At 34.9% G+C, this 24,964-nt stretch overlaps 1 protein-coding gene across 1 annotated transcript in view; it reads right to left on the minus strand.

Annotated features, from left to right (window-relative positions):
* The window catches only part of DNAH14 (dynein axonemal heavy chain 14), a 390,346-nt gene that overhangs the window by 120,056 nt on the left and 245,326 nt on the right, over positions 1 to 24,964 (minus strand). Inside the window, exons 44-50 of the mRNA XM_046678097.1 lie at positions 9,598 to 9,756; positions 8,422 to 8,557; positions 6,871 to 6,932; positions 5,697 to 5,881; positions 3,507 to 3,635; positions 1,929 to 2,066; positions 759 to 926 (exon numbers count right to left, since the gene is read on the minus strand). Of these exons, the coding sequence (XP_046534053.1) occupies positions 759 to 926; positions 1,929 to 2,066; positions 3,507 to 3,635; positions 5,697 to 5,881; positions 6,871 to 6,932; positions 8,422 to 8,557; positions 9,598 to 9,756 (977 nt within the window). The remainder of the gene's footprint in view (positions 1 to 758; positions 927 to 1,928; positions 2,067 to 3,506; positions 3,636 to 5,696; positions 5,882 to 6,870; positions 6,933 to 8,421; positions 8,558 to 9,597; positions 9,757 to 24,964) is intronic.

Raw genomic sequence — 24,964 nt, forward strand, 5'->3', positions numbered from 1 at the left:
GGCATAACATCACCCTTAGAGGCAGAGGGTTTAAGGATTCCTCAGCCATGTCTAGTGAAGGCCGTGTTGGATGGGAAGCCATGAGTCCTGACTATGGTGCTGACATGGAGGCAATGGGGTGGTGGTGATGCAGAGATGCTTCTTAAAGTTAATATGTTCTAAGATTCTTAATTTGGATTAAAAAAACCTTATAACCTATTTCAAACATTGTATATGCTATTTTGGGCTAAAGTCCTGATAGCAAGGAAAGACCAAATTCAAAAATTGGTTTTTTTTAGCATTTTAATTCTGAAAATTATTTGACCAAGGGTGTGACTAAATCAGCACTGTTGGTAACATTCTTGGGTGTAAAAAGCAAGACTCATGAAAATTCAAGCATGCTTGTGAAATGCATACATGCTGTCATTTTCTGAGAGCCATAATAAAATCACAGAAATAAAGCAAAACCAAAGTCTATGTTAAAACTTTGTCATTTCTTTCCCTGCTGAGGATCTTAGCCAATATTCTAACAGTCTTAGTGGTTTCATCATTGAATTCCCTGCATGGAATTTTTTAAACTGGCTCATGGGATAAGCTATTAAAAAATAGCAACCTAAATTTCTCTTTTTTTTCTCTGTTAACAATTTAATGTTGACAGTGTCAATGAGTAGGGAAATGAAGAGACACAGAGGGAGAGAAAGAGGAAGTCAATTTAGTAAAATTACATTTCTTCAACTTAAATTTTAAAACCAACCTGGAGAATGAATTGTAAAACAAACCTTAAAGACATCTCGAAGATTAAACATATAGTGACATTTCGTTGGAGTTGGTAACATGCTCTGACATACTTGATAGTATATAGCGAGAGAGCAAGATATTATTTGATCCTTACTTTTCTGAACATCAGATGTGAAGTTATTAATGGAGAAATACATTCCCAAATGAGCCTTTAAAAAGAAATTTTATGATTTAGTTTGCCAAAAATTTTAGGCACAGACTATTTCTAGTTTATTCCTACTGAAAAGGAGATGTGTGTACTATAATGGAGGATTAATTTTGTTCAAAATGCTAATAATAGAATACATTAATCAGATGGCAGACTAGTACCAAGACACTCTGGGTGTTGCAAACTGGGGAAAATTCTAATTGCTCCTAGTTTGTTGAATGATGTAGAAGTATGTGTTACATGTTCTTGAATGATGTAGAAGTATGTGTTACATGTTCTCTGGGGACAATTTATGCCCCACCTGTGTGTATACCAGGTGTGCTGAGAATTCTTCCATGTCCTCACTCCCCAGTAGATGTTACAAGAAGAAATATAAAGTGATAGAACTATTAGCTCAGTTTGGATTGGTATACGTATATATATTCTTCTACGTCAGGTTTTCTTTGAGGTGTGGATTATTGATCACCTGTAGAATTACCAAGTGCTTTTTGAAAAATGGATTTTAGAAATTAATCTTTAAATTTTATGTTATAAAGAAGAAAAACACAATTAATTTTAAAGAATTTAATAATCTTGCATAAGATTTTTCTAATTAGATTTCAAGTTGAGCCATTTTCCTAATAAGATATTTCAGAATTTTTTTCTCTCAATATTTTTTATTCTGTAAGGAAAAGAAAAGAACAAATTAATACTAGCAAAAATCTGGTGTGCTTGTTAATAATGTAGATTCCTGGGCTCCATCCCAGATATTTTGGATCAGCATCTCTGAGAACAAAGTCTTGGGATCTGCATTTTAAACATGTATTAAACATGCCCCACTAATTATGTTTTTGTTATTTAGAGACAAGTTATAACAATAGGTCAGAAATTATGGGGGGAGGGCTTAAATCCATCCCCTTAGGAGAATTTTCCTTCAATATTAGTGGTTTTAAGTTCTAACATTTTCCCTTATACTATGGAATTAAATTTTTTTTTTCGGTAGAAAATGAGCTCGATGCATTACCTGGAAAATAGTACGTAAGGCACTTTGTGGAGGATGAGGCAATACCAGAATGGAAAAATGTTTGAGGAGACGTGGGCTAATATTCCTCCCACCAACTGGAGGAACACAAGCTGCAACTAGAGAGAGATCTTGAATATTCTGTGGGAAGAGCAAAAAGGAAGAGTAACTAAATATATCTGTAGAAAGAGAAATATATACCCATTTCCCAGCTCCAAATGGATGGAGGATTTTAAAATGTCTATGAAAAAGATTAAGATTATTATTTACTGTAAAATAAAAATTATGAGGGTAATAGAATCTATTTTCTTAGAAGTAACCCATCCTAAAATGTAATTTCAAGACATGTTACTTCCGAGAGACTTTCTAAATGTCATCAGGAAATAGCCTACTTAAAAAAAAAAGCAATCATCGGAAAATAAGCAATATGTTATTGAGGCTAGCAATGAGGATTCTGGTGATAAGTGAGAAATCAGGAGAAGAGCCTGGTGAATGTCTTTCCAGAAAAACCAGGATTGGCTTGGGGTGAGAAGATGCTTGACTGTTTACATAATAATGGCCATTTGCCATATTACAACTGCACAGAATTGTATAGGTAGGTGGAGGAATCATATGATAACCTAGTCTGCTCACAATTGGGCTGCTTTTAACAACTTTGTTCCTGCCTATGCCCACGTCCACGAAAACCGACATCCCTTAAAAGGCCTGTCTTAGTATTTTCTTGACAGTTCGAGGAACTTCTTCAGGTTGTGCATTCCAGACCCATTTCTTGCTTTCTCTTTTTGCCTAGTCTCCTGGATTCTCCCTGGGTAGGCTGCATCTGGATTCTTCTCTCTGCCTTGGGTTGATGGTTGGTTCCACTCACCAGCCAGTGTGTGTTATCTAGGATCCTGGGCCCAAATTTGTCTGAGACTTGAAACTGTCTGTAATGCAACCACCTAATTTTACAGATGAGGATCCAAGGCCCAGAAAGTTTAAGTGATAAAGTCCGTTCTGAATACTGGACTTGTGATTTTCAGAGAAGAAATCAACCAGGAGAAAAATGCATTTATTTTTCAAAAAGCTTAAGCCATTCTGATTTGGTTCAATGTAACAAAAATAATTGCAGAGAAATACCTCTCTGGGAATTTTTTTGACTTTGCAATGCTCCTGAAAATCCTTGCTTTATGTTCTTGAAAATAACGATGCAGAGCAGTCTTACATAGAGATTAAAGATGTATTTGTTAGGCCACATTTCACTAGCTTTTCCTATATGCATTAACTGTTCATGCATTGAAAAATTTGATTAACTATTGATGTGTTAACAATAGTGAGCATTATTTGACTCAGAAACTAAACCTATGACATATTTGAAATTTTTACTAAGATCTAATCCTACTAAAAGTAGAATTTCTGTGAATCCAGGGACCTGTGCTAAATTGCAAAGATGTAATTGGCATGGTCAAATTAGGGTCTGAACTTTGCTCTACATGTCCATCTGAATAGATTTTAAATTTCTCACTTAATTCATTCAACATTGTTTAAATATTTATCATTAAGTAACAATATTTAATGTGAACAAAATCTTAGTATATACTGTACCTTCCATGCAATTTTTTGAGGATCATAAACTCCTCCCAAATCTAATAATTGTCTGATTAATTCCAGGGGTGGCTGTGCTCCATACATATCTGATTCTGGCATATTCAGATCATCAATGAATATTACAATCTTAAGGAAGACAAAAAATATTAAAATATATTGATTAGTACTGCCTTTCTTTAAATTACAAATTAGGAATATTAATTATGCTATGGCATAAGAACAAAATTATATGTAATGATATGTCTGTTTTTTTATTAAAAAGTAGCAGACCAAATTCTATTTTGAAGATACTATTTTAGAAAACAGTAAGTTTTCAAAATAGTAGAAACTCTACTTACTATAGACCCACAATAATTACATCTAATAATAGTTAGAATGTACTTGATGCTGCATAAAGTAATCTAATTGTGGCTATTACAAAGGAACGTGGTTATTATTTATTCAAAATTTACATATTGAGTGCCTACTATTGCAAGGCACTGTTTTAGGTATTTATTTTATATGTACCCTGGATAAGGAACAAGATTGTCATCTGGAACTAGACTTTTAAAATTCTGTTGCAAATGCTGTTGTCATGAACAATTAGCAGAAAATTCAGACATTTACAATTTTTAAAATTGTATTGCTTTCCACCTCAGAAAATATTATGCATTGAAGTGCACTGATTGTAATCTCTGTGTGTATTAGCCCTTTTAGATTGTATTTATTTTTGTAAAACAAGTAAAAATTTTTTTAAAAACCCCAGGGGGCTGGACCCGTGGCCGAGTGGTTAAGTTCGAGCACTCCGCTACGGCGGCTCAGGGTTTCTCTGGTTTGGATCCTGGGCACGGACATGATACCACTTGTCAGGCCACGTTGAGGTGGTGTCCCATGTGCCACAACTAGAAGGACCCACAACTAGAATATACAACTATGTACTGGGGGGATTTTGGGAGAAAAAGCAGAAAGAAAAAAAAAAAAAGAAGATTGGCAACAGTTGTTAGCTCAGGTGCCAATCTTTAAAAAAAAAACCCAAATAGCCATTTATTTTGAATTACCTAACTACCTAATTTTTAACTGTCAATATAATTTTTTTTTAGTAAGACACTCAATTGCCCCTCTTTTGCATCATAAACTGATGATTATAGACAGACTGGTTTGACTGAAATTTCTCTTTCTTGCATTTTTCATTCGTGTAATTAGATTGACCAATTATTATTCTTTTCAAAATCCCTAAAATGTACCCAATTAGGCAAAGACCCACCAAGTTTATCCAAATCTTCAGTTAAAATCAAGGAAATGTGAAGCAAACCACTAAAAGCTCTTGAAATTGACACCCCAGGGGTTAAACCCAGAGGCACCTAAGGAACCCATGTAATTTTCTTATTAATGAATCCTGCAACTCTCTTGACCCTGAGCTTATTTTTCATTTTTTTTGAGGAAGATTAGCCTTGAGCTAACATTCACTGCCAATCCTCCTCTTTTTGCTGAGGAAGATTGGCTCTGAGTTAACATCTGTGCCCATCTCCCTCTACTTTATACGTGCGACACCTGCTACAGCATGGCTTGATAAGTGGTGTGTAGGTCTGCGCCCAGGGCTGCTGAAGCAGAACGTGCGAACTTAACCACTACGCCACAGGGCAGGACCCTACCCTCAGCTTATTTCACGTTACTGATTTGGACTCACTGGTTATAAATTTCAATTGTGACCAAGTGTCTAGTTCAACAAACGGACAGTTAATGTGCCAGGCAGACACAGGGTAAGAATAAGGAACGTGCATCACCAGTTCAAGAAAGCAGTTCTTGGAGTTATAACAAGGCTATTCTCTTGATACCTTTCCCCGAGGCTGTGGATACCACAAGTTTCTCTTCCTCTTATAGTCCCAAGCCATGGTCACAGGAAGAAAATGTGGTAAAATATACAGTAACAAAACAATTGGCATCTAACTCATTTTCCAGTGTTCTGATTTGCTGATGTTTAATCCAGATACCAGTAGATTCTTTTGGTTTTAGTAATTCTGAATCAGTATAATTCATCATGTTGGAAACTGAATTATATTGATTTGAAAGCCAAAGTTTCCATTATAAACTATATTTTCTAGTAATGTTCAGGAGTTTATGTTACACATCTTTTTTTATTAGTATTAATTAAAATAAATCACTTTATCACTTAAGCAGATCAGTCAACAAGTCCTGGAGGTGTTTCACCTTGTTGTTTTTTGGTGCTCCAAGAGTGTCTTTACTTCTCCTTACTAACTTTTTAAGGATCATCTCCTTGGCTTTGGCAGCTGTCATACTGACACTAAAATTTATTGTAGAGACTGTAACTCCTTTATAACCATTTTTAAAAGAACTTTCTTCAGTTCTAACTTCTGGCTTTTTAGTAGTCTTATCTAGGATGCCAGATATGGAAAGAAAAGTTTAGAACACTTTAAGAATATTTTTGCTTTAAAGTATTAAGAAATGTGAAAATTACATCATTTTACTATATTGTTGTCATTTTCAAGAACTTACTCTGAGGACAATTCAGTGAGAGAAAGAATACCAACTTTGAAATGTTTACAAATATTTCCTTACTTTACATGGTGAACAGTGTCTCTGCAACCATAGCCAACGCAACAGTATGAAAACTCAGTGAACCATCCATTCATTTATGCACAATAGACACATATAACGTTTTATGCTTTAAAATATTTAGATTTGCAACATGCTATATTTATAATGAAATTACACATGAAAGATCTAAAAGCAGCATGTAGGTGCGGCCACCAAAGGTATCGGAATTAGGATGCATGCCTTGGGTGAGGATCATCCAGAACGGTTATTTGGGATGGTGCTGTAGCAAACGTAAAAGTAAAAACAAAAACAAAACCCCTTCTGGCAGGAATCTTGTGGTCAGGCTCCCTTTCCCCTTCTACAGCTATCTCTGAGCCACCCAATCTCTTCTTCAGAAGTGGAGTTACTGCTCCCAAGACTACGAAGTCAGAATTTTCAAGGATGAGGCTCCTGAAACTCCACCTGTGTTTCTGTTGTAGAGACTGATTTGAGAAGGTCTACAGAAGCATAACTTTTCTATTACATTATTTCTAAAAGCATTAAAAAATAATACAGACAGATATCGCCTTCAGTTACTTCTAGACTTAGTCTAAGGTTCTACTGATAAGCCAGAGTATCTACTTCCTGGTAAGTAGATCTAATACTCCTCTACTATCACCATTCCAGCTTTTGAGTAGGGCAGAACAGTCTGAGAGGGTAGAGAATATTTTTCAGGGCATGTTATTTTAAACTATCAATTGAAATTTTCATTCTGAGATTTCTGACAGTATGAAATGACTTGCATATGGCTGAGATAGGAAGGTCTGGAAACTACTGTAATACCTACCTTGACTTCCAGTTGCTGTCTTATGAGTTTCAGAAAGCAAGATGCTGATATTTTGCTTCAGGCTGTTGGAATAAAATGTTTGAAGGGTTCAAAAGTAGCCGTATGAAGAAAATATAATGAAAGTATCAATGTGTGGTTGATTTTACTTCTATCTCCTACAAGGAAGCAAAGTTTTTTTTTCCTGTTCACATTTTTACAGATAAAACTAATGTCACTGTTAGGCCTGATACCCAAATTTAACAAAATATGAACTTACTCTAAAAAACAAACTGGGCAAATTCCTAGGATATCAGCCTATTGGGTATCTTCAGGGAAAGTAAGCCATTAACTCACTTGTCCCTTTATAAAATGCATTCTGCCTTATGGATCACTCAACAAAAACCCTATTTACCTTTATTTTGGTCTTGTCTTCAGGTGTTTCTTTCTCTAACATTATCTTCCTTTATTGTTAAAATCCACTTCAGTTTAAACATTGAACATACAGTAAAATATATTTTTTCAGACTCCATTATTCATGATTATAATAATTTAGATAAGAAATGACTCATTGTATTAAATACTTCAAAAATTATTTCTCTAACTCTTAAGGCCTTATTTAAGTGTAGTAGGATTCTACTCCAAAATCATTAGTGTAAGATGTAGACGATGGTGGCTTAGACTAAAAGTGGCATTGAAAAAAGCAAGGTAGAGGAATTCAAGATGTATTGTGAAGACAGAGCAGACTTGACTAGTAGAAGACTGGTTGTGGGGCAGGGGAAAATGAGGACCCAGTTGGGAGGAGTCAGATGGGCCATTAGAGGTGGGCTGGTCAACACAAAGTGGGCAATTCAAGGATGACTCCTAGATTTCAGGCTTGAATGACTGAGTCTCATTTATTGCAATGAAAACCACTGGAAGAAGAATAGGTTTGGAACAGAAATTAAGAGTTATGTTTTGACTATGTTAATGTTGAGATGTTCACAAGATATCCAAGTATATACATGACATAGGCAGTTGGCTATGAGTCTAATGATTAGAGGAAAGGGCCTGATATGGGCCTCTCCACAGTACTATCTTCCTACTCGATTCAGACAGCAGCAGGCTTCTCTAATCTTTTAATTAGAATTAGAATTAACTTTAAAAACTTGCACTTTTTATTTGCACAATTTAGATTTCTTTTTAATTTTTTTTTCCTTCAGGAAAAGACAGAATGACAAAGTTCTTTACAAAGAATGTTTTTACATCTGATAAGAAGAAAATATTTCTAGTGCAAGAGAACCAATTATATGCAACACTTTACTTGTATGTTTTAGGTGCATTTTTCCAGGAAGGAAAATAGTTTATAGCTGTACTTCGTTATGTTCAACAAAAATTAAGATTTTAAATTTAGTTATATTTAAAATAAATGTAAGAATTTCTCATTTAAAGGCATTAATCTAGTTGTTACTACTTTGGAAAAGTAAAGACTTTCTTCTTAACTCCTCATTCTCATTTTTACATAACAAGTTTGTATTTATATTTTAAAGCAAACATTTCTTTTATCAGACAAATCAAATTGAGTTTAATATATACAACCTTGATTTTTTAATTTCATGATATAATAGGACTTCTCCTAAAATCGACCCATGTTTCACATTAAATGCTCCTGCGCCCTCTAACTTCTCAAGTATTTGATTCATGGCAGTGGTTTTCCCAACACCAGAGTCTCCTAAGGGAAAAAAAAAAATACATTGTTAGAATTATATGCAAGAAAATGAACAGATGCTAACGTATTAAAATGAACCAATAACATTTTCTTTCACTTGAAAATTTCATTGAAAGTATGTTTTTACTATTCCCTTTTTCACAAATGTGGTTAAGGGTGGGTAAACTAGGGAGTTAACATGAAAACCTCTCAAATTATTTGAATTATTTACATCTCTTACAAAAGGATAGATTAGGAGTTAACTGTTATTTTTATTTAATGTTCACTTAAGCCCATCACAAATCTTTTTGCTTTATAGCACATCAGAACTACTACATGAAGTTAATTTCCCTGAACAATTTTGCCATTTCTCTGGGGGAGAAATTTGATGATAAACTCCTTATTGCAGCTGAACAGGAAGTCATGAATTTGCAATTCATCAACTATTAAGTAAAAATAAGAATTTTCGTAGACCAAACCGGAGGCAAGTTATGGGTTATCTGAGAGTTCCAACTTCATTTTGCCTGAATACTTTGAGTATGGAACTTGGAGGGATACTATTGCCTCCAGTTAGAGGAAACACAACTTAGAGAGCGGGAAAAGGTAAGTGAAGGGGTTGCAATAAATGTCAGCAAAGGGCAGGAGCTATATCAAATTAGTCCTTTGATAATGGTAAAAGACTGAAAAATTTTAACATTGGGTTGAGGAATTATGTGTGTAAATTTTTTCTAACCAGGCAATTTCTTTTAATTTTTTCCTTGCATGCGGTTATGTAAGTCAGTCTACAGGCTACAGAGGCCATACATATATTAATCCAACAGTTCTACTCCTGGAATTTGTTTTAAAGGTAAGGAAAAGATGAAAAAGATTTATAATGCCCAGTATTGGCAAACACTGGGGAAATGGGCATTCATATACTGTTGGTAAGAATATATATTGATATAGTCACTAAAGCTTTTCAGGGCATATTTTTTTTCCCACTTATAAAGTAAAATGGTTAGGCTAAATAATTACTAAACCTCTTCCTAATTCTGAAATTCTCCTTCTTTAAATATTTTTAATACCTGTGAGAAGTACAGGGCAGGAACTCTTTAAAAGGAGGCTGATGAGAAACGAAAGGGACATTGTGTCTCTGGTAGCAGTAGGATTAATGTTCTCTCCATATTCTGTTATCTTCAAGAGGTTTTCACCTGATCCTTGAGGATCAGCCAGTATTGAAGTTCCTAAGTTAAAATTTAAAAAAAAGTTTCAGATGACCTATAAATAAAATATTAACCTAATCTTTTAGGTACTAAATACTTTTTGGGAAAGTCTGTACATCATAAAGCAATTTAAACATATATAGATAAGCCAAAATTGTTGCAAGTGCCTGGGGGTCTCTGCTGATCTTAGAAACTGTCTCTTTCACACTCTCACCTGGTGAACTCACCACACATTCCTAAATCCACTCTATGCAAACTCTGACTTTCCTTCTGCCAAACCTACTATCTGCCCTCATACCAACGCAAGCGTCTCCTCCACTTTCCCTCCAGCAAAAATGAAGACAGGCGCTCTCTGCCAAAGCCTCCTGCAGTCCTTTCTCAAGAACTTCACTTCTTTGGTAATCTTTCTCCCCACCACTATCTGTCTCTTCCTTTCTCTTGAAATTTTCCATTGTACAAACATATATGTGCTAGTATCTCTTTTTATTGGTTAAACCATGTGAAACTGACATTTTTATTAAGTAAAAACCAGTCAAATTTTATATGACATAAAACACACTCACACACAACCCCCAAAACTAAATAAATTTCCCTTAATCCCACAGCTTCCAATAAATACTACCCCAATTTTTTCCCTTATTACACAGCCAAAACTCTCAAAAGGGTTAAATACAACATAATATCACTTCTTCACCTTTTATTCACTCTTTTTTTAAATTAAAAATTACCTGAATAGCTAATACGTTCACATAGTACACAATTCAAAAATACATAAAGGTATGCAATGAACAGTTAGTTTCTTTCTCATACCTATATCCTAGTCACCAGGTTCCAATACCGTGCATACTGTTCTGCAATTATTTTAAACTCACTGCGTTTTAGAGATCCTTATATACCAGTAAAGACTTTATTCTGCTTAATATTATTCCATTTAATGAATGTACCATAAATTTTTTACCAATGCTCCAGTGATGGATATTTGTGGTGTTTCCACCCTTTCGCTACTATAAATAAAGCTGAGTTTCTGTAATATACATATGTCATTTTGCACATATGTGGAATAATTTCTTCTAAGTAGAGTTGCTGGGTCTCTTTAAACTGGCATATGATTTATAATTTTGATAAATATTGACAAATTGTCCTCTAATCTTTGAAAGTCTTTGACTCCTCACACCCTTACCAAAGGTATCAAACTTTTTGATCCTTGTCAGTGTTATAGGTGAAAAATTGTATCTAATTCTAGTTTAGTTTGCAGTTCTCATATTATGAGTCAATTCTTTTCATATTTCAGAGCCATTTCTTTTTATGTGAACTATTTATTCATAGTCTTTATTTTTTCATAGAATAGGCAACTGGTCTTTTACTTTGATTTGTCGAAGCTAGTTCTATATTAAAGAAAGTAGCTTTTTGTGATATGACTTTACTTATTACCGGTTTTATGTTTCAATTATGTTCTCCTCTTGGCTTGTAGGATTTGTGTCATATTTAGAATGTCTTCCCCATTCCAATATTATTTCAAAATTCTCAATTTTTTAAAATACTTTTATGTTTTTTTAAAAAGCATTTTATCTTTTTGATTCTCTTGTTAGCTGGTTGAACTAATACCATTTGTTGACTAATCTACTCCCCAAGTGATCTGAAATGCCACCTTTGTTATTTGCCAAGTTCCTGGATGTGTTTGTCTTTACTGTCCGACATTCTCTTTTTCATTGATCTTTCTGTTTTTTATGTCTCAGTACTACCGTTATTACATTTGGTTAAGCTAGTCTGTCCTAATTATTTCCTGGCTATTCTCACCTGTTTAACTTTTCTATATGGAATTTGGAATCAGGTTCTCTAGTCCCCACCCACCTATTTTTATTTTATTTATATATATTTTGTTTATACATTTTGTTTATATATTTTGTTTATATTTTATATTTATTTTTATATTATATTTATATTTTGTTTATATATGTTTATTGGGATCATCTTTATGGATTAATTTAGGAAGAATGAACATCTTTATGATGTTGGATCTTATAAGAAAACATAGCAGGCTTTTTTATTAGTATATCATAAGAGTGTTTTCTTCATATTGGTTTTGCATATTTCTTGTTAAGCTTAGTCTTAAGTATTTCATCTTTTATTTTTTGTTTCTTTTCCACTATTATAAATGAGATCTTTTCTTTCATTTTTATCTTGTAACTGGTTATTGTTTGTATGTACTGATAAATAAATGACAAGCAGTAGGATATTGGAATATACGAAGAAGCCATTTGGTGTAAAACTAATTTGTCCTGAACTTGTTTTTTCCAAAAGGGCCTTGTGTGGCCATCGAGCATGCATTGCACATCTGCTTTAAGTATTTACTATGTCCCAAAGACAAGAACAATGCTCTTAAAGATAAGGATGTAACTTCCCCCACATTTGCATTTCCTTAAGGATAAGTATCTCTCCCTAAACTAAGGATTGATTGCTGATCTGCTGCGCTCACCTTGTGACCACCCACCTTGAGACTGCCAACCTGCTGTGTTCACTGAATTGCTGTGCTGGCAAAGCAGTCTTGTGACTGTTGTAAAAGGTCCATTCCAATCATACGTGATACATGCTCTTTGACAGTGTGCAGTAACCACTCTGTACATCCCCATGTCTTTGGAGTGTTCTCTTCCTTTGTGAAAGGACTCTCCTGGGCTATACAGTCCTCAGGGTTGGCTCATAATAAACTCACACCAATTTTGATTTATAGATTGTTTATGGATTATTTGTGTTGATGATATGAAGAATATTGATTTCCATATGTTATTCTGTATTTAGAGATATAACTAAATTCTCTAATTGTTCATAATAGTTTTTAAGTTGATCTTTGAGTTTTCCAGATATTTTATTATAACATCTGCAAATAATGAAAATTTAACCACCTCTTTTCAAAATTTTGTATCTCTAATTTTTTCTCCTTTCTAATTACATTGACTAGTATCTATAGAACATTAAATTAAAATGCTGAATTTTAATGGTAATGCTTCAAATATTTCCCCATTAAGTAAGATTCTGTTGTTGTTGTTGCGTTCTTAACTTCTATTAATATTTTCATTTCTAGAAAGTATATTTGGTTCATTTTCAAATGGGCTATATCACTTTTTTATAGTTTCTCATTCTTTTTAGGTATTTTCAAGCTTACTTTTTATTTCTTTAAGCATAGTGAGCATGTCTATTTTAGAATATACACCTAATAATTCCAATCATTCAAGTTTTGTTAATTTGTGGCTGTAATCTTGCTTCTGCTAATTATCTTTAGCTGATTAACAAATTTGAAAAATTTTTTAGAGATAATATAAGGTTTAAGATACCAGTCTCATTCTATAGAAAGTATATCTGTTGATTTCTTACTGGATGCTTGGAGACTAATCAGGGATTACCTTAACTCCAATTTAAGACTTGAGCTCCCCTAAATCACTCAGGATAGTGTACCTTGGCTCAGATTATATGTACCTAGACATGTAAAGCTGGCTTAATCTAGTCCATCTTTACACAGAGGGTGTAGATCTTCATTATCCCAGATTGCATTATATGTATATGTGCATGTGAGAAAGAGTGGAGGGAAGAGAGCTTTGACTTTTGTACTCCTTGGCCCTTGAATAGCCAAATTAAATGATTCAATGACTTGACTTATTTTATCAAATTTACATGTAATTTGTGTTCCAGTTCAAGATGGTGACATAAGAGGCTCCTGAACTCAACTATCCTATAGACACACCAAATTTACAGCTACATATGGAATAATCCTTGTGAAAGAAATCCAGAAACTAGTTGGGTGACTCATATACATTGGGCGAATGAGAAAAAACCCACATCAAAACAGGTCGCTGATATCTCCCTGGAAGGAGATTGTGCACACGTCTGGTGCCTGGCTTCTGCAGCTGCTGCCCAGAGGACACATCCCTTGACAGCCTGACTCTGGTGTCCAGAGGGGCTTGTGTTCACAGGTTCAATGGGTCTGTAGCAAATAAGGAAACAGTTTTTAACCTGCCATCCCCCCAGGGCTCAATGCAGAGGCAGCAGACAAGAAAGAGACAACAAAGAGCTAGGGTCAGCCAATGTTTCCTCTCCTATGTGAGACCACTCCTTCAAGACTAAGAGAAGTGTCTCTTTTATCTAACGCATAGAAACCAATGCAGAGAGTAAAGGAAAAATGAGCATCAGGGGAACATGTTCCCAATGAAAGAACAAGATAAAACAGCAGAAACATACCTTAATGAAAGGGAGATAAGTGATTTACCTGATAAAGAGTTCAAAATAATGGTCATAAAGATGCTCACCAAGGTCAGAAGTACAATGTGAGAATTTCAACAGAGATAGAAAATACCAAACAGAAATCACAGAGCTGAAGAATGCAATAATTGAACTGAAAAATTCAATAGAGGGATTCAACAGAAGACTAGATGAAGTGAAAGGAAGGATCAGCAAACTCAAAGACAGGGTAGAGGACCTCATCTGATCAGAGCAGTAAAAAGAAAAAAGAATGAAAAAGAGTAAAGATAGCTTAAGACTTAAGGGACACCATCAAGTAAAACAATATTCACATCATAGGGGTACCAGGAGAGGAAGATAGAGAAAAAGGGGACAGAAAGCTATTTCAAAGAAACAGTAGTTAAAACTTTCCTAACCTGGAGAAGTAAGCATATGTCCAGATCTAAGAATCCCAGAAGGATTCAAATGAGATGAATCCAAAGAACCCACATGAAGACACATTATAATTAAATTGTCAATAATTAAAGACAAGGAAAGAATCTTAAAAGCAGCAAGAGAAAAACAACTTGTTATGTACAAGGGAATCCTCATAAGATCATCACAGGTTTTTCAGCAGAAACTTTGCAGGCCAGAAGAGAGTGGCACAAAATATTCAAAGTGCTGAAAGAAAAAACTGCCAACCAAGTATACTCTACCTAGCAATACTGCAGAATTGAAGGAGAGGCAAAGAATTCTCCAGACAAGCAAAAGCCAAAGGAATTCATCACCACTAGACCAGCCTTACAAGAAATGTTAAAGAGACTTCTTCAAGTTGAAGAGAAAGGGTGCTAATTAGTAACAGGAAAATACATGAAAGAATAAATCTTACCAGTAAAGGTAAATAAAGAGTTAAATTCAGAATACTCTGATGTTGCAATAGTGGTGGGTAAATCATTTATAAATCTAGTATGAAGGTTAAAAGACAAAAGTAGGAGGGAACATGTCAGCAGCATGGCAGAGTGAGTTGTTCCCTTTGTCTTTCCCCTCTAAGTTCAACTAAATGGACATCCATTAACCAAGAGAGGATTCGCTACACAGCACAACAGGACACCTGAGGGATCCATGTAGCTGAAGGTGGGTGGACTGGACCCCTGGTAAGTGGTGGAACTAGTGGAGTGGCCAATTTCTGGTGGCAGTAATCCAGGGTGCAGATCCTCATAGCAGCCAGCATGACTGTGAGTGGAGGTGAGGGCAGCTGGCTCATGCACATATGCTTGTGGAGTGGTAGTAGCCTGGCCTGCAGGAGAGCCCACTGTGCCATGGTGGCCCCACTTGTGCAAACGCTTCCTGCCAAGTGGTGGCACTCAGACCACACGAAGGTGGTCTGGCCTGAGTGGCAGCTCCACCTATGTGAGCATGACCTGCCTGCTGAGCACAGGGGTCCAGCCTGCACAAAAGTGCCCTGCTGAGTGGCTGTGGCCCAATCTGCACAAATGCAGAGCAGCCTACCAGCACAACTACAAACAGATGGGGCAGGAACAGAAAAAACAGCCCCTGTCCCCCACCAACGATGGCACAGGAAATCTGTGATCAGAAGCAACAGGAACCACAGCAAAACTGGTGACCTAGCCCTCAGGGTGGCAACCTTGACACCAGCTTCACCAACCTTGACACCAGCTCCACCAGCAGCAGGGGTTGTTACATGTCCCTGGGTTCCCAGGCCCCTGCCAGCAATAGTGACTCCTGTGAACCCAGTGCCCGTGGCAGTGGTGCAACCAGCACCCCAAGACAACCTGGGAATAGCAGCACAGGTCATGCACTGGACAGGAGCATCTGAACCCATGGAGAGCCAGTGGAGGAACACAAGACCCAGGTGACCAGAACCAAAGTAAACCAAAGACCAGAACCAAACCTGTACTCAGATAAGAAAAGGTGATTACTACCACAGATGCGTTGGCAGAGGATCAACTCATTAAACACCATGAAAAACTACAGTAACATTGCAGAACAGAAGGAAAATGACAATTCTCCAGAAACCAAACCTGAAGTCACAGAAGACTACAATATAACTGACAGAGAATTCAAAATAGCTATCATAGAGGAACTTAACAAGTTACAAGACAATTCAGAAAGTTCAATGAGCTCAGGAATAAAATTAATGAACAGAAGGAATACTTCACTACAGAGACTGAAGCTTTAAATAAAATCAAACAGAAATTCTGGATATGAAGAACACAATTAATGAGATAAAAAATAATGGAGAAAGCATAACAAATAGAGTAGACCCTACAGAACGGAGAATTAGTGACCTCAAAGATAGAAAGCCAGAAATGCTACAGGTGGAGGAGGAGAGAGAAATAAGATTTTTTAAAAATGAAGAAATTCTTTGAGAAATATCAGACTCAACAGGGAAAAGTAACATACAGATTGTAGGTATCCCAGACAGAGAACAGAGGGAGAAAGGAGCAGAGAATTTGTTCAAAGAAATAAGAGTTGAGAACTTAGCAAACCTGGGGAAGAAACTGTCCTTACAAGTACATTAAGTCAATAGAACTCCTAATTACATAAATGCAAAAAGACCTTCTCCAAGGCATATCATATTAAAACTGTCAAAAGTCAATGACAAATAAAAAATATTAAAGGCAGCAAAAGAGAAGAAAATAACCTACAAAAGAACCCCTATCAGGCTTTCAGTGGATTTCTCAACAGAAACTTTCAGATATGATGGTGAAAGAAAAGCTTTCCCAAATAAACAAAAGCTGAGGGAGTTCATTGTCACTAGACCTCCCATACAAGAAATGATGAAAGAAGCCCTCCTACCTGAGGCAAAAAGGCAAAGGTTTACAAAGCTTTGAGCAAGCAGATAAAAGATAGACAAAATCAGAAAATTGTAGCTCTCTATCAGAACAGATTAGCAAATAATTATAATATAAAAGATAAAGGGAACAAAAGCATCAAAAATAACTAAACACTAAACAATTTAGTAACAAACTCATAACACAAAAAAGAATAATTTGTGACAACAAAAACATAGAAGGAGAAGAGGAGAGGGATGGAATCTGCTTAGACTAATGGAGATAAAACACAATAAGAAAATGGACCATCTCATCTATGAGATCTTTTAAACAAACCTCATGGTAACCAGAAAACCAAAAATTAGAGCAGAGTCAAAAATCATAAATAAAGAGAAAATTGAGAAAACCATAACAGAAAACCACCAAACTGAAATGGCAGTCAGAAATACAAGGGAAAAGAAACAATGGGAATATAGAACAACTGGAAAACAAGAGACAAAATGGCAGTATTAAGCTCTCATATATCAATAATCACTCTAAATGTAAATGGACTGAGTTCACCAATCAAAAGACACAGAGTGGCTGGATGGACTTAAAAAGACCCAACACTATGCTGCCTCCAGTAAACACATCTCAACTCTAAAGACAAACATAGGCTCAAAGTGAAGGTATCGAAGATGATACTCCAAGCAAAAGGCAAGAAAAAGAAAGTAGGTGTAGCCATACTTATATCAAACAAAGCAGACTTGAAGAGAAAAAAGATAAAAAAGGGGCAGGCCCCGTGGCCAAGTGGTTATGTTCATGTGCTCCACTTTGGTGGCCCAGGGTTTCACCGGTTTGGATCTTGGGTGCAGACATGGCACTGCTCATCAGGCCATGTTGAGGTGGCATCCACATGCCACAACTAGAAGGACTGACAACCAAAAAAATATACTATATACTATATTTTGTATATATATTGGGGGGATTTCGGGAGAAAAAGCATGAAAAAAAATATTGGCAACAGTTGTTACTCAGGTGCCAATCTTAAAAAAAAGATAAGAGACAAATAGGGGCACTATATAATGATAAAAAGGACATTCCACCAAAAAGACATGACACTTATTAGTATATATGCACTTAACATATTAACAAACCTAAAGGGAGAAATTGACAGCAACACAATAATAGATGACCCCAATACCTTACTTATGTCAATGGATAGATCATCCAGACAAAAAGTCAATAAGGAAACAGTGGTCTTAAATGAAACACTAGACCAGTGGGACTTAATAGATATACATAGAACATTCCATCTAAAAACGGCAGAATACACATTCTTCTCAAGTGCACATGTAACATTCTTAAAGACCATATGTTGGGAAACAAGGCAAGACTCAATAAGTTTAAGAAGACTGAAATCATATCAAGCATCTTTTCTGACCACATGCTATGAAACCAGAAATCAACCACAAGAAAATAGCTAGGAAGGTCACAAATATGTGGAGACTAAACAACATGCTACTGAACAACCATTGGATCAATGAAGAAATCAAAGGAAAAATTTAAAAAAAAAGGACAAATTAAAATGAAAATACAACATACCAACTCTTACAGGATGCAGCGAAAGCAGTACTAAGAGGGAAATTCATAGAAATACAGGCCTACCTGAAGAAACAAGAAAAATCTCAAATAAACAAGCTTACCCTATACCTGAAAGAGCTATAAAAATAAGAACAAAGCCCAAAGTCAGTATAAGGAGGAAATAATAAAAATCAGAGCAGAAATAAATGAAATAGAGCCCTTAAAAAACTGTAGGAAGGATTAATGTAACTAAGAGCTGGTTCTTTGAGAAGATAAACAAAACTGACAACCCTTAGTCAGACTCATTACGAAAAAGAGAGAGAAGACTCAAATAAATAAAATTAGAAACGAAAGAGGAGAAATTACAAGGGATACCACAGAAATACAAAGGATTATAAAAGAATACTATGAGAAGCTGTATGCCAACAAATTGGACAACCTAGAAGAAATGGATAAATTCTTAGAATCATACAACCTCCCAAAACTGAATTAAGAAGAGACAGAGAATCTGAATAGATCAATCACAAGTAAAGAGAATGAAATGGTAACCAAAAGCCTCCCAAAAAATGAAAGTCCAGGACCAGATGGCTTTTCTGGTGAATTCTATCAAACATTAAAAGAAGATTGAATACCTATCCTTCTCAAACTATTCTGAAAAATTGAAGAAGTCAATTTTGCTTCCTAACTCATTCTATGAGGCCAACATTACCCTGATAACAAAACCAGACAAGGAAAACACAGAAAAGAAAATTACAGGCCAATATTGTTGATGAACATAGATGCAAAAATTCTTAACAAAATATTAGCAAATTGAATACAGCGACACATGAAAAGGATCATACACAATGATCAAGTGGGATTTATTACAGGGATGCAGGATGGTTCAACATCTGCAAATCAATGTGATACACCACATTAACAAAATGAGGAATAAAAATCACATGACCATCTCAATAGATGCAGAAAAAGCATTTGACAAGATCCAACATGCACTTATGATAAAAACTCTCAATAAAATGGGTATAGAAGGAAAGTACCTCAACATAATAAAGGCCATATATGACAAACCCACAGCCAACATCATAATCAATGGGGAAAAACTGAAAGCCATCTCTCTGGGAATAGGAACAAGATAAGGGTGCCTACTCTTATTCAACATAGTAGTGGAGGGTATTCCCAGAGCAATTGGGCAAGAAAAAGAAATAAAAGGGATCCAAATTGGAAATGAAGAAGTAACTCTCACTGTTTGCAGATGACATGATTCTATATGTAGAAAACCCAAAGAGTCCACCAGAAAACTATAATCAACAACTACAGCAAAGTTGCAGGGTACAAAATCAACATACCAAAAATCAATTGTATTTCTATACACTAATAACAAGCCAGCAGAAAGAGAAGTCAAGAATACAATCCCATCTATAGTGACAACACAAAGAATAAAATATCTAGGAATAAATTTAACCAAGGAGGTAAAAGACCTATACAATGAAAACTGTAAGACATTATTGAAAGGAATCAAGGAAGACATAAAGAAATGGAAAGATACTGCATGCTCATGGATTGGAGGAATAAACAGTTAAAATGTCCATACTACCTAAAGCAATCTACAGATTCAATGCAATCCAAATCAGAATCCCAATGACATTCTTCATGGAAATAGAACAAAGAATCCTAAAATTTATATGGAACAACAAAAGACCCCAGATAGCCAATGCAATCCTGAGAAAAAAGAACAAAGCTGGAGGTATCACAATACCTGACTTCAAAATATACTACCAAGATATAAAATCAAAACAGCATAGTAGTAGCACAAAAACAGACACAGAGATAATGGAACAGAATTGAAAGCACAGAAATAAAACCATACAACTATGAACAGCTAATCTTTGACAAAGGAGTCAAGAACATACCATGGAGAAAGGAAAGTGACTTCAATAAATTGTGTTGGGAAAGTGGACAGCCACATGCAAAAGAATGAAAGTAGACCATTATCTTTCACCATACACAAAAATTAACTCAGAATGGATCAAAGACTTCAATGTAAGACCTGAAACCATAAAACTTCTAGAAGAAAATATAGGCAGTACACTCTTTGACATTGGTCTTAGCAGTATCTTTTTGAATACCATGTCCATTCAGGCAAGGGAAACAAAATAAAAAATAAACAAATGGGATACATCAGGTTAAAAAGCTTCTGCGAGGCAAAGGAAAGCATGAACAAAACGAAAAGACAACCCACCAATTGGGAGAAAATATTTGCAAGTCATATATCTGACAAGTGGTTAATCTCAAAAATATATAAATAACTCATACAACTCAACAACAAACAAACAACCTGATCAAAAAATGGGCAGAGGATATGAACAGACATTTTTCCAAAGAAGATATACAGATGCCCAATAAACAGATGAAAAGATGTTCAACATCACTAATCATCATGAAAATGTGAATCAAAACTACAATGAGATTTCACCTTACACCCATCATCCACAATTAATAATACAAGAAATAACAAATGTTTGAGAGGATATGGACAAAAGGCAACCCTCATACACTGCTGCTGGGAATGCAAACTGGTACAGCCACTATGGAAAACACTATGGAGATTTCTCAAAAAATTAAAAAGAGAAATACCATATAATCCAGCTATCCCACTACTGGGTATCCAAGAACATGAAATCAACAATTCAAAGAGATTTATGCATCCCTATGCTATCTCAGCATTATTCACAATAGCCAAGACATGGAAGAAACTCAAGTGCCCATCAACAAATGAATGGATAAAGATGTGGTATAGATATACAATGGAATACTACTCAGCCATAAGAAAGACAAAATCATGCCACTTGTGACAACATGGATGGACCTTGAGGGTATTATGCTAACCAAAATAAGCTAGACAGAGAAAGACAAATACCATATGATTTCACTCATGTGTGGAAGATAAACAAACAAATGGATAAGGAGAAGAGATTAGTTATTACCAGAGGGGAAGAGGTTGGGGGAGGATGAAAAGGGTAAAAGGGCACACAGTATGGTGATTGATAAAAACTAAGTGGTGAACACGATGCAGTCTATACAGAAACTGATATATAACAATGCACACCTGAAATTTCTACAATATTATGTCAATATGACCTCAACAAAGTAATTTTTAAAAAGTAGTAAAAATATTCTAACTACAATACTTTATTAATGGATATACAGATAAAAAAGATGTATATTGTGATATCAAAAACATAAAACATGGAAGAGAGAGTAAAAATGTAGAGCTTTAGTATGCATTTGAATTTAAATTGTTATTAGCTTAAAATAGACTCTTACAAATATAAGACGTTTTATATAAGCCTTACGGTAACAATAAAGAAAAAACCTATAATAGATACACAAAAGAGAAAGAGAAAGGAATCTAAGCATACCACTACAGAAAAGCACCAAGTGACAAAGGAAGAGAGCAAGAGAAGAAGGAATGAAGGAATGAAAAAACAGCCAGAAAATAATTAACAAAATGGCAATAAGTACATACCTACCAATAATCACTTTAAATGTAAATGGAATATATTCTTTAGTCAAAAGACACAGTGTAGTTGAATGGCTGAAAAAACAAGACCCAACTATACACTGCCTACGAGAGACTCTCTTCAGCTTCAAGGACATAAACAGACTGAAAGTGAAGGAATGGAAAAAGATATCCCATGTGAATGGAAACCAAAATAAATCAGGGGTAGTTATATCAGACAAAACAGACTTTAAGCCAAAGGCTGTAATAAGAGACAAAGATTTCATTACATAATGATAAAGAAGTCAATCCAACAAGAGGATATAATATTTGTAAATATTTATGCACTCAACACAGGACCACCTAAATGTAAAGCAAACATTAACAGACCTGAAAGGAGAAGTAGATAGCAATGCAATAACAGTAAGGGACTGCAAAACCCCACTTTCAACAACGTATAGATCACCTAGACAGAGAATCAACAAGGAAACAGGGTACTTAAACTACTAATTGCACCAGATGGACCTAACAGACATTCAGAGAACATTCCACTCAAAAGCATAAGAATACACATTGTTCTCAAGCACAGATAGAACATTTTCCAAGACAGATCATATGTTAGGTCACAATAAAAGTTAATAAATTTAAGGAGATTGAAATCATATCAACTACAATGGTATGAAACCAGAAATCAATTATAGGAAGAAAACTGGAAAATTCACAAATATGTGGAGATTAAACAACATGCTACTGAACAATCAATGGGTCAAAGAAGAAATCAAAACATAAATCAAAAAATGTCTTGAGAAAACAGGACTATAACATACCAAAACCTATGGGATGGAGTAAAAGCAGTCCTAAGAGGCCAGTTCATAGCAATGAAAGCCAACATTAAAAAATAAGATCTTTAAAGTTCTCATCACAAGAAAAAAATTGTAACTACGTGTGGCGATGAATGTTAACTAGACTTGTTATAGTGATCATTTCACAATATATACAAATATCAAATAATTATGTTGTACACCTGAAACTAATATAATGTAATGTGAATTACATCTCAACTGAAAAAAGGGAAAGAAACAAGAAAGATCTCAAATAAACAACCTAAATTTACACCTCAAGGAACTATAATAAGAACAAATTGAGCCCAAAGTCAGGAGAAGGAAGGAAATAACAAAGATCAGAAAAGAAAAAATGAAATAGTGACTAAAAACACAGTAGAAAAGAACGATGAACCTAAGAGCTGGTTCTTTGAAAAAATAAACAAAATAGAAAGATTCTAGATTTATCAAGAAAAAGAGAGAGAGGACTCAAATAAAATTAGAAATGGAAAAGGGACATTACAACTGATACCAAAAAAAATAACAGATCATAAGAGACTACTCTGAACAATTATATGCCAACAAATTGGACAATCTAGAAGAAATGGATAAATTCGTAGAAACATACAACCTAACAACACTGAATCATGAAGTAATAGAAAATTTGAACTGACGAATAATGAATAAGGAGATTAAATCAGTAATCAAAAACTTCCTAACAAACAAAAGTATAGACCAGATGGCCTCACCAGTGAATTCTAACAAACATTTAAAGAAGAATTAATGCCAATCCTCCCTAAACTCTTCCAAAACACAGAAGAGGAAGGACCACTTCCAAACTCATTTTATGAGGCCAGCACTACCCTAATACCAAATCCAGGCAAGGATACTACAAAAAAAGAAAATTCAAGCCAATATCCCTGGTGAATATAATGCAAAATCTCCAACAAAATATTAGCAAACCAAATTCAATGGTATATTAAAAGGATCATACACCACAATCAAGTGGGATTTATTCCAGGGAGGTAAGGCTGTTTCACACCTGCCAATCAATCAGTGTGACACATCACATTAATGATGTGAAGGATAAAAGTCATACAGTCATCTCAATAGAAGCAGAAAAAGCATTTGACAAAATTCAACACACTTTCCTGACAAAAACTTTCACAAACTGGGTATAGCGGGAATGTACCTAACTATAATCAAAGCCATATAACAAGCTTACAGCTAACACCATACTCAATGGTAAAAAGCTAAAAGTTTTTCTTCTAAGATCAGGAACAAAACAAGGATGACCGAACTCACTACTTTTATTCAACACAGACTTGGAAGTCCTAGTCAGAGCAATTAGGCAAAAAAAAAAAAAAAAAAAAAAATTTAAAAGGCATCCAAATTGGAAAAGAAGTGAAACTGTCACTATTGCAGATAATATGATATTAAATATAGACAACCCTAAAGATACCACCAAAAAACTATTAGAAGTAATTAACAAATTCAGTAAAGTTGCAGGATACAAAATCAATATACAAAAATTAGTTGCATTTCTATATACTAACAATGAACTATCTGAAAATAAATTAAGAAAATCCCCATTTACAATTGTATCAAAAAGAATAAAATACCTAGGAACAAATTTTACCATGGAGGTGAAAGATCTATACACTAAACATCATAAGACAATAAATGGAAAGATATTCCAACTCATAGATTGGGAGAATTAATATTGTTAAAATGTCCACACTGCCATCTACAGACTCAGTGCAATCCTTCTCAAAACTCCAATGGCATTTTTTACAGAAATAGAACAAACAATCCCCAAATTTGTATGGAACAACAAAAGACTCCAAATAGCCAAAGCAATCTTCAGAAAGAAAAACAAAGCCAGAGGCATCACATTTCCTGATTTCAAACTGCATTGTAAGTAATATTAATGAAAACAATACATTACTGGCATAAAAACAGACACATAGGTCAATGGAACAGAATCAAAAGCCCAGAAATAATCCCACACATATATGGCCAATTAATTTATGACAAAAGAGCCAAGAATATACAATGAGGAAAGGATATTCTCTTCAATAAATGGCGTTGGAAAAACTAGACAGTGACATGCAAAAGCATGAAACTTGGCTTCCATCTTAACCCTTACACAGAAATTAACTAAAAATTGGTTTAAAGACTTGACTATCTGACCTTAAACCACAAAACTCCTAGAAGAAAATATAAGGGGTAAGCTCCTTAACATCACTCTTAGCACTGAGTTTTTTGGATTTGACACCAAAAGCAAAGGCAACAAAAGCAACACCTCAATCTTGATCTTTGCCGTTGAGCTGGCTTCTGTC

Source organism: Equus quagga, chromosome 12, assembly GCF_021613505.1.
Source record: "Equus quagga isolate Etosha38 chromosome 12, UCLA_HA_Equagga_1.0, whole genome shotgun sequence".
Lineage (NCBI taxonomy): Eukaryota > Metazoa > Chordata > Mammalia > Perissodactyla > Equidae > Equus > Equus quagga.